At 51.9% G+C, this 14,912-nt stretch overlaps 1 protein-coding gene across 5 annotated transcripts in view; it reads right to left on the bottom strand.

Annotated features, from left to right (window-relative positions):
* SLC39A11 (solute carrier family 39 member 11) overlaps nucleotides 1-14,912 on the bottom strand; it is a 398,609-nt gene that overhangs the window by 222,599 nt on the left and 161,098 nt on the right. For 2 of the 5 annotated variants that reach the window (XM_079132336.1, XM_079132335.1), the window contains exons 5-6: nucleotides 2,091-2,192; nucleotides 1,814-1,958 (exon numbers count right to left, since the gene is read on the bottom strand). In XM_079132336.1, coding sequence (XP_078988462.1) covers nucleotides 1,814-1,958; nucleotides 2,091-2,192 — 247 coding nt within the window. The remainder of the gene's footprint in view (nucleotides 1-1,813; nucleotides 1,959-2,090; nucleotides 2,193-14,912) is intronic. The other 3 variants (XM_079132337.1, XM_079132338.1, XM_079132339.1) reach the window with 3 other exon arrangements.

Raw genomic sequence — 14,912 nt, 5'->3', positions numbered from 1 at the left:
TGACAGTCCCCAGATGCCCAACACCCACAGGTGTGTCCAGGTGAGAGGGATGCCTAGGCTCAGCAAAGCATCCCCGCACCCCCAAGAGCTGCATTTGCCTACCTATTAGCAACAGCTAGGAGGGTTGCTTGGTAACCGGGCAACAGGCGGCACTTGCGTTCGGAGCAGGGGGAGAGGACTGCCTCTCCCTCCCCACCCTGGGTTGGCCAGAAGGCCCAGTAAATCCCCGGGGCTCTCCGGCAGAGCCAGCTCCCCTGGTCTGCTCCTGGCTCCGTCAGAAAAGCTCTACCAAAAGCATTGCCACTTCTTCCTGTTTTTGACTGACAGGCACTGAATCTCGTCCTCCTGCCACTACTCCTGTGGCTTCAAGCTAAGCAATGGATAGAAAAAATTCAGGCCAACTTTTTCATCCCAGAGAAGGCTCAGAATTGGGATGGCAAAATCTTCAAAGGCACACACGAAGGCTAAGCATAGGTTCGCTTGTGAGAATCCAGAGGCCCACGTGCCTGTGTCCGGGACTCAGCCTGAAAAAGGACAAGTTTTACGGGACAATGATGCCCACGCTCATCACCTGAGAGAGCCTGTGACACAGTCCCAGGAAAGGAGAAGAGTGCGCAGCGCTCCGGCCGTTCCAACCTGAGTGCAAAGAGTGGCACAGGGGACGCGGAGGGGGCATGCTAAACCTCTGTTGCTTGACCTCCTGTTAGATGAATGTTTATTTTCTGTTCCGTTCCACCTGGGAGGCAGCGGGAGGCAGCGAGGGAGAGTGGGGTGGAAAAGACATTCCGTTCTCCATGCATAATGCACACAGGGCACGATCTGAACCCAGACCACTCAGAACCAGCCATGGTGAGACTCTTAACTCCACACAGGCTCCCACTGGGGAAGGGGACCATCTCAGCCTGCAGATGGCGAAAAATACCAAATTAAAATGCCAGCTTGGAAATGGGAAAGGACTTTGTCCCTTCAGTCACTCCTGTGAAGACAGTGACCACTGACCATCTGTCTCCAATTCGCTCAAGACAGAATGCCACCGAGGCAGGGAGGTGCCTATCTCAACATGGTTTGCTGGGTACATCGGTGATCCACGTGAAGGACTTTGCCTGACTAACCTGGAACGTCACAGGAGTGAAGGGTGAGCACGTCACAGCGCTGGGGACTTGCTGGACAAAACCAGCGCTTCCTAAATAAATTCAAAGGAAGAGACTCTTGCTAACTGGCCCTCAAATGAGCCACTTGTCCTCAGTGAACAATGACATGGGGGAGTCGGGGAGGAGACTGCCGCCAAGGCTGGAAAACAATTGTTCCCTGGCACCCACGGCTGCTCAGGGGGACAGCAGCCGAGCCTGCACCTCTCCTTCCAAGACCTGGCAATTGCAACGTGCACCTCTAACGCAGGACCAAGGGCGTGGCTTGGCTGTCGGTGACTTTAGTTTCACTGGCTCCATACAGATTCAGGGGAGACACCGCCACAGTTTCCCAGAAGAATCACAAAGGGGGCATCAGAGAGGGGGGAGACAGAGGGACAAATGCCCACACTCCACCCAATCAACCCGTACCCATGAGAGTGACCCTTGCCCATGTGTCTGCTTTGCAAAGAGGATCAAAAGGTGCCAATGCCATCTCTAGACTAAGCAGGCGGTTTTGAGAACAAATGAAAAAGACAGCAGGCCAGAGCCAGTGTGGCTCTTGGGCAGCAGTGGGCCGAGCACCTAGAGGGGCTGACGGCACCCTGGGCTCTCCCCCATGGTCCTCCTACCCCACCCCAAGTCTACGCGGTCTGGCCCAGCTGTGTCTGCAGCAGGGAGCTTGCCTGGAAGAAGCCCAGCGCTACCTATCCGGATGGAAAGTTCACTCTCAGGGAAGAGGAGCATGGGGCTCGAGGGATCGGACTTCTTCTTCACCAGTGCAGGGTCGAAGTTCAGTGCCAGCGCCGTCTGAGGGTCTTCTGCTGCACCCTGAAACAAGAAGCATCGTGTCACTAGAGCACCTCAGCTCCCTGGGGCCCCCAGACCCTCTGGACCATGGTGCCAAGGCAACTGGCCCATGTCTGCCAAGAGCACCAGGGCTGAGCTGGACCCTGGACTCACCTGGCTTTCAGGCCAGGCTGGATACGTAGGAAGACGAAAGACTTCTGGGGTGGAGGACTTTTGGGGTTCCACCAAACAAGATCCGAGGAGTTGGTACTGATCCTAGAGATGGGAAACACATACGCTTGGAAAGACTGGGGCCTGTGTGACAAACCCCACTACGCACCTCATGGATGCCAAGACCGGCATAGGGGACTTGGCTCCCAGCTAATCAAAAGAAGACCCTGTGGCCAGCCCACTCAGATGGCAGGATCCACCCAGGATCCAAGGTCAGGGCTGCCATCTTTGTGTTTCTCGGGAGAAGAGGAGGAGACCCAAACAGAAGCATCTCCAAAGGAGGAGAGAGTGGCACTCAGCATTCATAGTCACGGTCAGAGGGCCCAACCAAAGCCACTCTCTGCTGTCCCAACAAGTTGATCCGACCATTTCACATCAACCAGGCGAAGTCCTGTGTCCAACTCCCACGGATATTTATGACACTGTCTTTGGGGACGCTAGGTGAACGAGATGAAGCCCCAGCTCTTACAGAGCTTTGTTCAGTTAGGAGCCATTGGGGAAGCCGGGTGGCCAGCAGCATCTCTCCTGAGCGCACTGGGGAAGCCCCGACCCCACAGGCCATTAGGAAGCACGGGCTCTCCAGGGGAAAGAGGCAGACGGGGGGCTCAGCCCTGCACGAACACTCCACTTTATCCAAAGACCTCAAGCCCAAGGGCAAGTAAGTACAATCAGCTCCATGGGCAAAAAACAGCAGCTATCGCTTCAAAACCAGGTGTCACAAACTGTCCAGGTGGCCATGACAAAACATCATTGACTAGGCAGCCTGTAAACATCAGAAATCCGTCACCGTTCTGGAAGTGGGAAAGTCCAAGATCAGGCCGCCAGGGTGCTGACAGGCTCCGTGTCTGGTGCCTGTTGTCTCTCTGACCTTCAGGCGGTGTCGGGGGGCGGGGGAGGGAGTCTCTCTCCAGGGGAATTTATTAGGGTATCAACTCCACTGGTTGTGGTCTCCACCCTCATGACCTCATCGCCTCCCAAAGTCCCACTCCCAAAGCCACCTTAGAGGTGGGAATTTCTACGTATGAATATTGAAGGGACACAAGCATTCTGAACATAGCACCAGGCAAAAATAGCTCCAAATAAAAGTTTCCATTTAAAATATGTGACACTAATACGGGAGAGGAGACAGCTTGTAATCCAATCGCAGAAATGTGGCCATTTCTAAGAAAATACTACAACTGGGCTTTTGGGTAAGTTTCTTTCACGAAGGAATTTCAGGAAAGGTATCCCAGGCTGTGTCCTACACAAACAACACATATGCACATACACATGTGCACACAATGCATGCATGAACCCATGTGCAGTGCACACACATCCAGATACACTCACACACATACATGCACACGTGCACATGTGCACACATACACATGCATATGCACACATGCAGACATACACCCATGTACGTGCATCACTTGTTTTCTCATTGCCATGATGAGCAAGGATAAGAGAGCCTAATGATTCAGACATTTTATTTCTTTGTCTCCAACCACAACGTAAAAATGAATCCATAAGCCCCTCCTGGTGTCTTTCCATTTGCCCAACATGTTTAATGTCGCCCTAATCCTTCATCTGCAATATCCCCTATGGTGTACCTTAACAAGGGGATCAACACCACATTTAGTCTCACTTAAAAAGGAAGAGGAGAAGTCTCCCAGCCCTGTTTGAGCCCGCCCCACTCTGTCCTCAGCTCCAGGGAATGACCCTGGAATCAGCCTTCCGTCATGGAGGCGGCCGGCACGCTCCATGGGGGTGAAGGCTGGCACTGCAGGTGGATGGACGCCAGGGCACGGGAGAGCTGTGTGCAGGCCAGTCCCTGCCTCTGCAGAAGGCCCTCTGGCCAGCCCCGAGCGACAGCTGGTGTCTGTGTGATGCGCCTCGGGCACCGAGTCGCTGCTCTCTGCCTGTTTGCACGCTTTAATTATTTCTAACTCTCTGCCTCCCGCTGACATCTGAGGGATCACTGCAGCCATAAAAGACGCGTCTGCTAGGAAACTGCGTCCTACCGCTGACTGGGCTTCCTTTGTCTTCCTTCTTTTTACAAAGTGATTGATGCGTAACCGGGGGAACGATGTGGAAAGAGCCGCTTCGTTACAGAACACAGTGGCGTTGACACGCGTGGGGCTGGGACTGCGTCTTCGATGCAGCCCACGCAGGAAGGGGCAGCCTGTAGACCTCGGCTTAGTCTAGAGCAGTGGTTTTCAACGGGGTGATTTTACATGGCCCCACAGCGCCACCAGGGACGTTTGGTGGGATGTCACTGTGGGTGGGGGGGGTGCTGGGTCTCTGGTGGGTAGAGACCAAGGATGCTCCTCAGGCCCTGCGATGCACGGGGGGCCGCCACAGCAGAGCTGGCCCTGGCTGACGCCACAGGGCCGGGGCTGCGAACCGGCGAGGAGGACGGATGGACAGGGCCCCAAGGCTCCCTGTATCAGTCAGAGCAACGCTTGGTACTCACTCTCTTCGTGCCACTGTGTCTAGGAAGGCTGCCCGCCTGCCCTACATGTTCAGTCCATTTTTACTTACACATCAACCGTCCGCTGGAGATGTCCCAGGCCCCAGCGACACGATACAGCTACATCCCACGCCCTCACGGATCTTTCCTTGTCCTTCGAGACCATAATGAACCAATCAACAACAGGCTAATAGCCAAGAGGCCCAGCAGTGGTGGTGCTGAGCAGAAAAAGCAGTCGCATTACATAGTTTATGGCCATCCTCGCCGCGTTCTCCGCGTTCTGCACGTGCTAGCCCACTATAAATGCACACATGGCGTTGAGCGGCAGAAGGCGGCCTCTCTAAGAAAGGGGCATCTGAGCAAAGACCCAAAAACCAAGAAAGAACAAACACGGTCCCCCCACCCCTCCAGATCCCTTCTGCCACTTTATCAGTCTATATCCTGTTGGATGCGCTGCTTTATATCAGTGTTTTGGGGGCAGAGGGAAGGGTGCTAAGAAAACCCCACCTAGCTTCACTTAGAGGCTGCCCTTTTAAAGGCTAGAGGAGGACCCAGCACATGGCCCCTGTGCCCGCTCCCACCCGCCATGTGCTCCATCAAACATCCAGCCACTGTTCCTAACAGCTAATACGGAATCTGCCTCGGTGCCCGTCAACAGAAGAACAGGTAAAGATGATGTGGCACACATTTAATCAAGGCACACTGTAGGCCTGTGTGCAAATGTCACACCAAACCCCATTAACGTGTACAACAATGTGTGCTAATACAGAGGGGTGGGGCCGAGCAAGCTACGGAAGGGGCAGAAGCATCTCAGAGGGATGCCCAGGACAGCGCCTCCCCCATCCCACACCTGGCCATGCCCTCCACCAGCTCACCCAGGCACTGGCCGCCCGGGGCTCCTCTCAGACTCCCCACCCGATTCCCAACATCCCTCGCCCTCCACTCCCAAATGCTGGTAAGGAAAACAGAGAAATATGTCCCTCCAAGCTTCAGAGAACAGCCCCAAAGGCAGCTGCCAACTGTGCCTTGGTGGCTTTATCACCATGTCCCTGGCAATGGGGAGTCACCTGCTGGGACAAGGTGGCTCTGCTGCTGGGTTGACATCACAGCTTCTCAGGGAGCCCTGTCCCCTCACTGGGCACTTGGACTGAAGGTGCGGGGGACTCTGAGGTTCCACCTGGATGCCTTCAGTAAAGGGACCTGGGCTGTGTAGGAGGGACGGAGACCAGGAGAAACGCTTTCTTTGTGTCCCTCTCTTCCTGACTCGACATCCTTCCGAGCAATGCCTTTCCCTTTACACTGCCTCACCCGATCCCAGTGGCCCCGCGGGGCCAGCAAGGTGGGGGTGCTCCGTCCCAGGGTGAGCATGCTGTTCTCGACTTTCTACCACAGCCCTGAGAGTCTGCCTGGCTGCTTATCACAGGAGCAATGAGTCACCCTCTTCCTTGTCCCCTCCAGAGTGGGGCCAGAGGCTTTGGAAAATTCAGGTTTGCTGTGTCACCTTGCAGCTTGCAGTTATCAAAGTATCAAATACACCAGCCCCCTCCCAAGGCACAAGAAGGCTCCCTTTCATGACACCCCCTCTCCCCCAAGTCCCTTTCCCAGCATCCCTCCCCCATCCTCACCTTCTCCAAACCCAGCTCAGTACAGAAAGCCAAGAGCAGGCCACTGGGGGTAGGAGGCGATACCCTTCAGTGGGCAGCAGAACTGGAGACCGCGGTCCTCTTCTAGTGAAATCATTACCATTATTGTTATTACTATTATGATGATGCATGGTTTAAGACCAGCCTCAGCTCAAAATAAGCAGCAATTTCCACCTACTCTGGAAAGACAGAGCAAAGAAGCAGGAGTTGGAGAAGAATAGCATTTTCCAGAAGGAAAAGAGAGGCGGTAGAGAGAAGGGAAAGTAGAGAGAAGGGAAAGTAGAGAGAAAAGGAACAAAGTCAGGAGGGGCAGGCAGGAGCAGGAGGCAGCTCGGCACGGGCCCCCCCACCCGCCCATCCAAACAAAGACTTCAGAAAACGGCATCTCCGTCCAGAAACAAAATCCAGACACTGCTCCTCAGGGTTCGCTGCTCTAGGGTGAGGAAGAAAACTGCTGCTGGCTGATGTCTCCAGAGCCCCAAAGAAACAAGTCACCAAAGCAACAAGCCAAAGGGCTGGGGTGTCCCCAGGTGGAGTCTCTAACAGGAAACGAAAGGCCCCACGCCACCACGACTGGATATACGTGGGCAGGTGCCGGGCCCTGCAGCCCCCACAGCCACAAGCTCACTGTAAGCAGCCTGGCCTCTGCTCCGGATCCCAATCGTGAGCTTCAAAGTGTTTTGGGTCACTTGCTCTCTGGGTTTCTCAGACGCACTAACAACTGTGTCACCGGAGGTAACGGGACCAACCTCTGCTGCCCACAGGGTGCAGGAAGGAAAGCTGATCTTCCCAAATCCACACCTGTCTTCCATTGCACTTATGGGTGGGGACTTCCGTAGCCTTTCAGCACCGGGTATCAGCCAAGGGGGCTACGCAGACTCTGGGCTTCCCAGGCCGCCTGGGGAGCGGTCTCTTTTAAATGGGGTTTGTCGACAGGTCAGAGCTCTTGAGGTGAAGGAACAGAGAAAGGTCAGGGATTAATTGGCACCCACCCCCACAAGCCGCCAGTCAAGGCTAGAGAGAGGCAGGGCCTTGTGCCCAAGGCACCTGAAAAGGGACCTCAGCTGCAGGGACCCAGGGGTTGATGGAAAGGGTCTGCGTGGGCCTGGCCTTCTCCCCCGCGGCAGCCTCTGGCTCCCACCATCCCCACTTAACCCAGACACACGAGGTGACACTAAATAATTGATGTTGTTTTTATTACTGAGAAGTTGCCGTGATAATGACACTCGTAACACAATCTTAAATTATTCCACATAATGGAAAAAAAATTAAATGTCGCCTGGATCATCCGCTAGAATATGGATGGCAGTTACATAATAGATGAACTTGTCCCGCAGGGAGCCCAGCACAGCCTGCCACCCGGGGACAGGCTGACTCAGGGTGACGAGCGGCCAGTCTCAAAGTAAATGGGGACACGACCAGACGCTGAGGCGAAGGTGCCTTCCTGCCTCCAGTCCCCTGGAGGTCACTGCCGTCCTTGCCCTGGCTTAGCTCTACATTCGGGGGTCCTGGGTCACAGTGGAGATCCTTAACGAGGAGGAGGACTGTTTAAAGTCCTGGGCTGCGGCCACCTTCAGAGCACAGTCTTCTCGCTGTGCAGGGCACCAGGACTGCATCCGGTTCGGCTTCGGTGTTTAGAAAAGCAGGTTTTAAAGCTTTGCATTATTCCACACTTGAGGTTTTCAAAATCCTGGCTGAAGAAGCTTGAGCTCTCTCCTCCAGGAAGCCTTCCTGGATATACTCAGGCCTAGTCTGGATCCAATAAAACCCCTGTGTTCTTCCCCCTGAGATCCCCACATGCTCTGTCATCCACGTATACCGAAATGCAGAGTAACCTGTCAGTCTTCTTGGCTACCTCGAAACCATTACCTGGTTCTTAGAGCAGGAGCTGCGTGTCCCGCGGTCTGCTGTCAGTGTCCCATAATGCAGTTGGTTTACCAGAATGAACTGAGTCTCCATCATGAGAGAGAAGGTTACGCAATAGAGAATGAAGACCTGGGTGACCACGAAGTGGAGCAGCGGGACAGGTGCAGAGAGGGGAAGGACGGACCTCGACGGACAAAGACAGGACATCCCAGCTGCTGGCAGAAAGCATGACTTCCCACCCGTCTCGGGCTTCCACGTGCTCAACTACCCTGCGAGATCATCCCCATCAGTCTGGAGACCGTGTGAGTCCGGGAGCCTGTGACTCTCCACCCGGAGGTTCCAGCTCCATTCCGGTTCCTGCAAGGCCAGGCCCCTCCCTGGTGAGGCAAGCTCTTTCCACCTGGGTCCCCGGGATCCTCCAAGCCCACGTCTTTCAGCTTCCTCCCGTCTCTTCTGTGACCTCGGCCTGAAGATCCGCAGTGGGGGCAGCTAACGTGGGCTTAACTTCTAGCTATGTTTAAGCTACAGAGGAGCACAAGTTTTTGAGGGACAAAACTTTCCCCTATTTCTGATGCCAAGGTACTATTCATAATCAAACCTACTGAATCACAGTAGACAGATCCGAAAGCACCAGAGAGTTTCTGCAGAAGACAACAGCTCAGGAGAATCTGCACAGGTAGCCTTCCAGCAACCCTTTCGGGTGCAGCTCTGCGCCTGTGTGTCAAGGTCCAGGGGGTCCCACTAGCATGGGTGACAGAGGACAGGGCATGGCAGAGTCTTCCAATCCACTATGCTTTTTTCTTTAAGCTCAAATGTAATTTCTCAAGGAATGCAAGTGCCTTCGTGTAACAAGGTTATTCACTTTCTAATCCATCCCCAGTGGTCACTCAATGCTTCTCAGCCAATCCTAGACCTCGTCGAAGACTTTATTAATACACCCACGCAATCCACTCTGAGCCTTTTCTAGCTTCTCAACAGTCAGAGAGCCTCCATTCAGTCTTCTCAGGCAGGGTTTTTCTGATCAATCTGATATGAGATATCAGATTCCATAAAAAAATTCACTGAAAGTCAAGACTTCTCTTCCCATAAAAATGCATGTATTGTCAGGTATCTACTGCTAGCTAACAAACACCCCAAAAACTTGGTGGTTTAAAACAATGAAAAGTTATTGCTGTGCAGCACCTGGGGCTCTGCTGCTGAATGCCTTGCCTTGCTCATGGGCCTTGTCCACTGGGGCTCATCCAGAGGTGATGGTCCAGGAGGACACCGGCATCCGGAGCTGGTAGGCTGCTGTCCGGGTTGGCTGACCATTGGCCATGGGGCCGCTCAACCTCCAACCTCCTTGACTGAGTTCTCTCATATGAACTTAGCATCCAAGTGCTTTGTCAAGTCTGCCCATATCCAGTTTGCTACCTTCCACTGACCGAAGCAGTCAGCAGCCATCCAGACGGAGAGAAGGGTAAATGGGACAGTGCTGCTGGTGAGCAGGATCCGCATTGTCACACTGCTGGGGTACAGATGCTGGTGGCGAAGAACTCGTGGCCACCTTGCAAACTCCCGGAGCACACACAGATGCACGAAATGTCACATATGACATGAGGAGCATGCCACGCGTCCGGACTACAGACGGCTGTTCGGGCTTAACCCCTGGGACCCAATCTCTTTCACCTAAAGGAGGACTTCTCCAGTGGAGACCCGAGGCACATTCTTGGAGGGCTTCAAGTTTTGTGATTTTTTAAAAATTTGGTATTTTCATTTAAATGAGAATCTAAAGAAAAAATAATGTCAACCATCCGATGGCCAGCTTGCAAGGTCTTTCCTGCATTTGGTGTCTCTCGATGAGTGGGTACCAAGCTGTACTGCCTTAGCTGTGGAGGTCAGTGGAAGGAGCACAGAGACAGGCTCCAGACACGTCTGAGCCAAGGCAGGCCACACGACCTCAAGGAGCCCATGGATGGCTGGTCTCTCTCTCCAAACGGTTCCAGGACTGCATTAGGAGAGTGGACTCCATCAGCAGCTCCCACAGGATAGAGCTGTCGGAACCCAAGGGGGCTGATCACGGAAGCCAGTGATGGGTAGTTATTTCTAGCAAAGCAGATCCTGCCACATTATGAAAATATTGTTGCTTTTGGTTTTACCAACTGTTTTGATTTATGCTGACAAGTTTTTGGTTTTACAACAGTTGAAGAGCCCAAAGCATGAGGCCTAATTTATATCTTGTTTTATGTTTGTGCATATTTATGCCATAAATGTGTAACAGTACAGTAAAAAATAGCTTGAATCAACCTTAAGGAGGCATGAGTTTTACTTGCTTCAAGATGAATACCATCCAAATGGAAAAAAAAGCCAGTCTACAGCTCAGAACAATTCCTCCTTGTTTCCCCCCATCAACTGCGGCTCAAAGATTAGAAATACTTGCTTTAAATGATGGACTAATACAGAGAACATTGACAGTCCACAGCAACCTCGTAACTGCTTTTCTATGCTCTAAAATAACAAACGGTTTAAGGTTCCTCCAGGAGTCAAAGTAACATGCTGACCAACACAACGTGCCTGCCTCGTTGCATTAGTGATTCATTTTGTCCTAAACCACAATTTCCCAGAGTTCCCCATTTCTCAAGATGCTTCAAGGGAAAAGATTCCTGCAGGGACAGGTGCTTTGGGTAAAGTCTGCACATGAACAGAACATGACTCTAAGAAATTCCACAGTGAAGAACATGAGTTTGGTTAAAAGCTGCATTATTTGGCCATATATAAAAACCTACTAATATTCAGATTTAGAGAATAGTGTTCAAAGAATCCCATTCTGGGTTCAATGCTCAGAAAACTCAGCAAAATATTTCTCCTTACAATAGAATCTGATCATATTCTCTCCAGGGAGAAAAAGGTGGTTGGAGCCCTTGCCTCAAATATCTATGATTTTCACAAATAAAATTCTGTGTTTATTATCCTTACAGACAATTCAGTACAGTTCGCATCCCTCTCTCTCTCTCTCTCTCTCTCTCTCTCTCTCTCTCACACACACACACACACCCTATCCTTTGTGGTCCTAACAGCTGAAGGTTAAGAAAATCAAGAAGGTAATTATTCTAGAAAACCAGTCCTTCCCTTTGCTTTAACACAATTTAAAGAAATAAAAGTAAGTAAACCAGGGCTGGGGTTGTAGCTCAGTGGTAGAGCACTTGCCTAGCACGTGTGAAGCACTGGGTTCAATCCCTAGCACTGCATATAAATCAATAAAAATAAAGATCCATGGACAACCAAAAAATATTTTAAAAAATAAATAGGAAAAGAGATCTTTATCACCCTACTGCACAGGAGAAAAGACTAAAGGGGGGCTTGTCCCCAGTCTTTATAGCTTTGGCAATCGTAAAATGATCTTTCTTGATTCCTGGAGAAGGAAAGAAAAAGAGAGACAGTGGCCATCATAACCCATGGTAACTGAATGCCCAAGAGACCTAGTGCTCACCAACCTCTGCCAGGAGCCAGAGCCAGGAGGGACAGAAGCAGAGAAGACGGATAGGGCTAGAAAGATTGGTATAGACACCAAAGTTACAGAAGACAACTCTGCCCACAGACTCCACGGTGTATATCAGGGCACAAGGTGCCCTGGATCCTTGATGTCTTCGAGTGATGGAAACAGGCAGGTAGCATCTTTACCCCTGTTCTGGGCTAAGCCGTGCCTCTCCCCACCAAAATTCAATCAGCCCTTGCCCTCAGTATCTTAGAACACAGCCATATGTGGAGGCAGGCTCTTTAAAGGGGTGATTAAATTAAAATGAGGTCATTAGGAGGGCCCTAATCCAGTGTAACTAGAGTCCTCATGAGAAGAAGATATTTGGACACAGAGACACATGTAGAGAAGAAAATGTGAAGACAGACATCAACAAGCCAGAGAGAGGCCTGCAACAGATCCCCCACCCGCCATAGCCCTCTGAGGGAACTGCCCCACCAGCACCTTGATTTCTGACTTCTGGCCTCCAGAATTGTGGTTTAAGCCATGACAGTACGTACCACAGACAGTACTGGTGTGTGATACTATCATGGCAGCCCTAGCAAACAGATACAACTGCCATTTCACATTTGTGGAAATTAAGGGACAGGAATTCTGACTTACTTAACATCAAGCTACAAATCAGAGACACAAGCCAGATTTGAACCCAGAACATCTGCATCTAAATCCCACCACTCCAGTACCATGCTGCTCCTGGGGGGCCACCAGCAAGGTGCTGAGACAACTGGGGCTTCGAGAAGTAAGGCCACAGATTTGGACCCAAGGGGTATGTGTGTGCATTTGTGTGCATACAGAAGGCACTAAGTTGTGAGCTACTATATTCAGTGCAGACGGCCTGGTGTCCACACTTAAGCCAATCCATTCTCCTCTTCGGGTGGCCCGTCTCTGGTCCTGGAATGATCCCAGGGACTGGAACCACGAATCTCAAGCTCTTCTCAGCCTGTATGGATTGGTGACAAACAACACCCATCCCTGGTGCAGAAATGTGGAACCACAACAAGAGTGTGCAGGATCAGGGCCCAGCCGGAAGCCAGAGCTCCAGGGTACAGGGGACGTTTTTGCCACATTACTGAGGTTGTTAAAGACAGTCTAACCTGAAAAGCAGGATGGAGAGCGTTTGATCCTGTGTGGAGACAGATGTCCATTGGAGGCTCAAAGACAGCCACCAACAAGAGGCCAGAGAAATGTCAGCCTGAACAATACGTGACAGTGGCTTCAGCATCCGTCTCCTAAGCCATTTCAGGTTTAGCCTGATGCTGCCCACGACCACGGGCAGAGGTCTAACAGATGGGCTGAGGGGGTCAGGATGTTGAGGGGCACTTGGGTGTGAGGCAGCCTTCACCCAAGGTCGGGTGGGGACAGGAGCTCTAAAATCCCTGCCATCTCATAGTTAGTGTCATCCTTGACTCCTCGGCCTCCCTCCCACCCTCCCAGCCAGCAACCTCCCCAGCAGCAGCCCAACCAGCGGACCTTGACCTCCAGGGTCCAAAACCTCAAACTCTTTCCAAAACCAGCTCTCCTGTCTCTGATCGTTGTGACCTCCGAGGTTGAGCTGACCGCTTCCTAACAGGAATGGTTTACCAGGGTATTCAGCCCAAACCAAGCCCTCTTGGGGAAGATGGACCAAAGGAGGGTGAAATGGGAGGGGGACAAGCCTTGGGTGAGAATGGAAATCCCTGTGCTTTTTTATGCTAAGGAAGAAGCATGCAAGTGGCATGTGAACTACTTCAAAGAAAAGCAATGGCTTTGAAGAACATATCTGATTATTATTTTTTAAATGGGGCTTTATCCATGGCATCTCACTGCTAGAGCATAATTAATTATTCAACTTATCTGGGCTGGATGAGGACTTGGCAGCTGAGATGGTATTGAAGGAGCTTGCTTCTGAGGGAAGGTTCTTCTGCTTCCTGTCGCAGCTACGTGGAGACTGACGTCTTCCCCCTCTTCCTTCTTTTTTAAGCCTAAATTTCAAAGCGAACCCCCACGCTGAGACATTCCCACTGCTGTGTAACAAAATACCCAAACCCAGGGTCTTCAAACAACCCCTTCCCTCGTCTCTGCCTCTGAAGATCCAGAGTCAGGTGAGGGCTGGGCAGACACTCCGCTCAGAGTCCCACAGGCTGAAATCAAGAGTGGGGCTGGGGCCTCACCTCATTCCCAAGCATTGCCTGATGGGAGAATTTGGTTTCCTGCAGGAGGACTGAAGTCCCTGTTTTCTTGCTGGCTGCCATCCAGTAACCACACTCAGTCCTAGAGGCCACCCTCGGGTTCCAGCCACATGGCCCCTCCATGGACAATTTACAGAATGGCTGCTTGCTTCTTCAAGACCAGCAGAATTCTGTCCCCCTTCAAATCTCTCTGACTTTAAGGCTGGCCCATTCCCCAGTCTAAAGACTTATCTGATTAGGTCATATGAACCCAGGATAATCTCCCCTTTGTGGGATTTGAAGTAACCTCGTGGAAGTAGAACCTCTTTGCAGGGAGTAGAACCCCCATGTGGCCCACACACTAAGGGGGAGCAACTTGGGGCCATCTCAGAATCCCATCTGCCACGATGCCCGTAACACTAAGCTCCCCTCTGACGTCCCTGTCCCTGAGATTTCCAGGGTCCACAGCTCCCTTAGGCGCCTACATCTGGAGCCATGTTACAACTCCAGCATCCTACCACACTGTTGTCAAGCTCCAGTCTCCCAGAACCATCCCACATCTCCTAACTCACCGGTACGTGCCTGCAAGGTGCTGGGTCCTGGCATCTCTGCCAGGCAGAGGCTTCGGCTCAACCACCAGCGGGAAAAGATCGGGGGGGCCTTGGCACCAAGCGAGGTCTTACAGAGACCAGCATTCCGTCATGGGGGCCCCAAAAGTGCTTTAATTTGATTTCAAATTGGAAGAGAAAATGAGTAATAATTAATACAGAATAATAAAAATCCAGCCTGGAAAATATCCATCCTTATAAAAAACATGGCTGTGAAATTTGATCTTTAGATTTTTGTGTGGAGATAAGAGCCCAGGAAGGCAAAAGCCCTAAGGCCCCTGGAAGAGCTGTGGTCCTGGTCAAGGTGACCCACAATTTCTTTGTTCGATGCTTGCTCCACGGTGACCCAAAGGGCACCCAGTCATCCCCAAGGGGGTGGGGCAAGACCCTGGTCTACAAGGCCAACCTTTGGACTCACCACGTTCAAGATACCGAGTGACTGATCAGGCCACCGCAGGGCAGTGCCAATATACTAATCAGTTGGATGGGGACAGATGAGCCTAAGTTATGAACACAGGGCCAATACGGCCAAGTC

This window comes from Sciurus vulgaris, assembly GCF_902686455.1.
Source record: "Sciurus vulgaris genome assembly, chromosome: 3".
Classification (NCBI taxonomy): Eukaryota; Metazoa; Chordata; class Mammalia; order Rodentia; family Sciuridae; genus Sciurus; species Sciurus vulgaris.
Note: the sequence above shows the minus strand (reverse complement) of the source record. Positions and strands in the feature narration are given on the sequence as shown.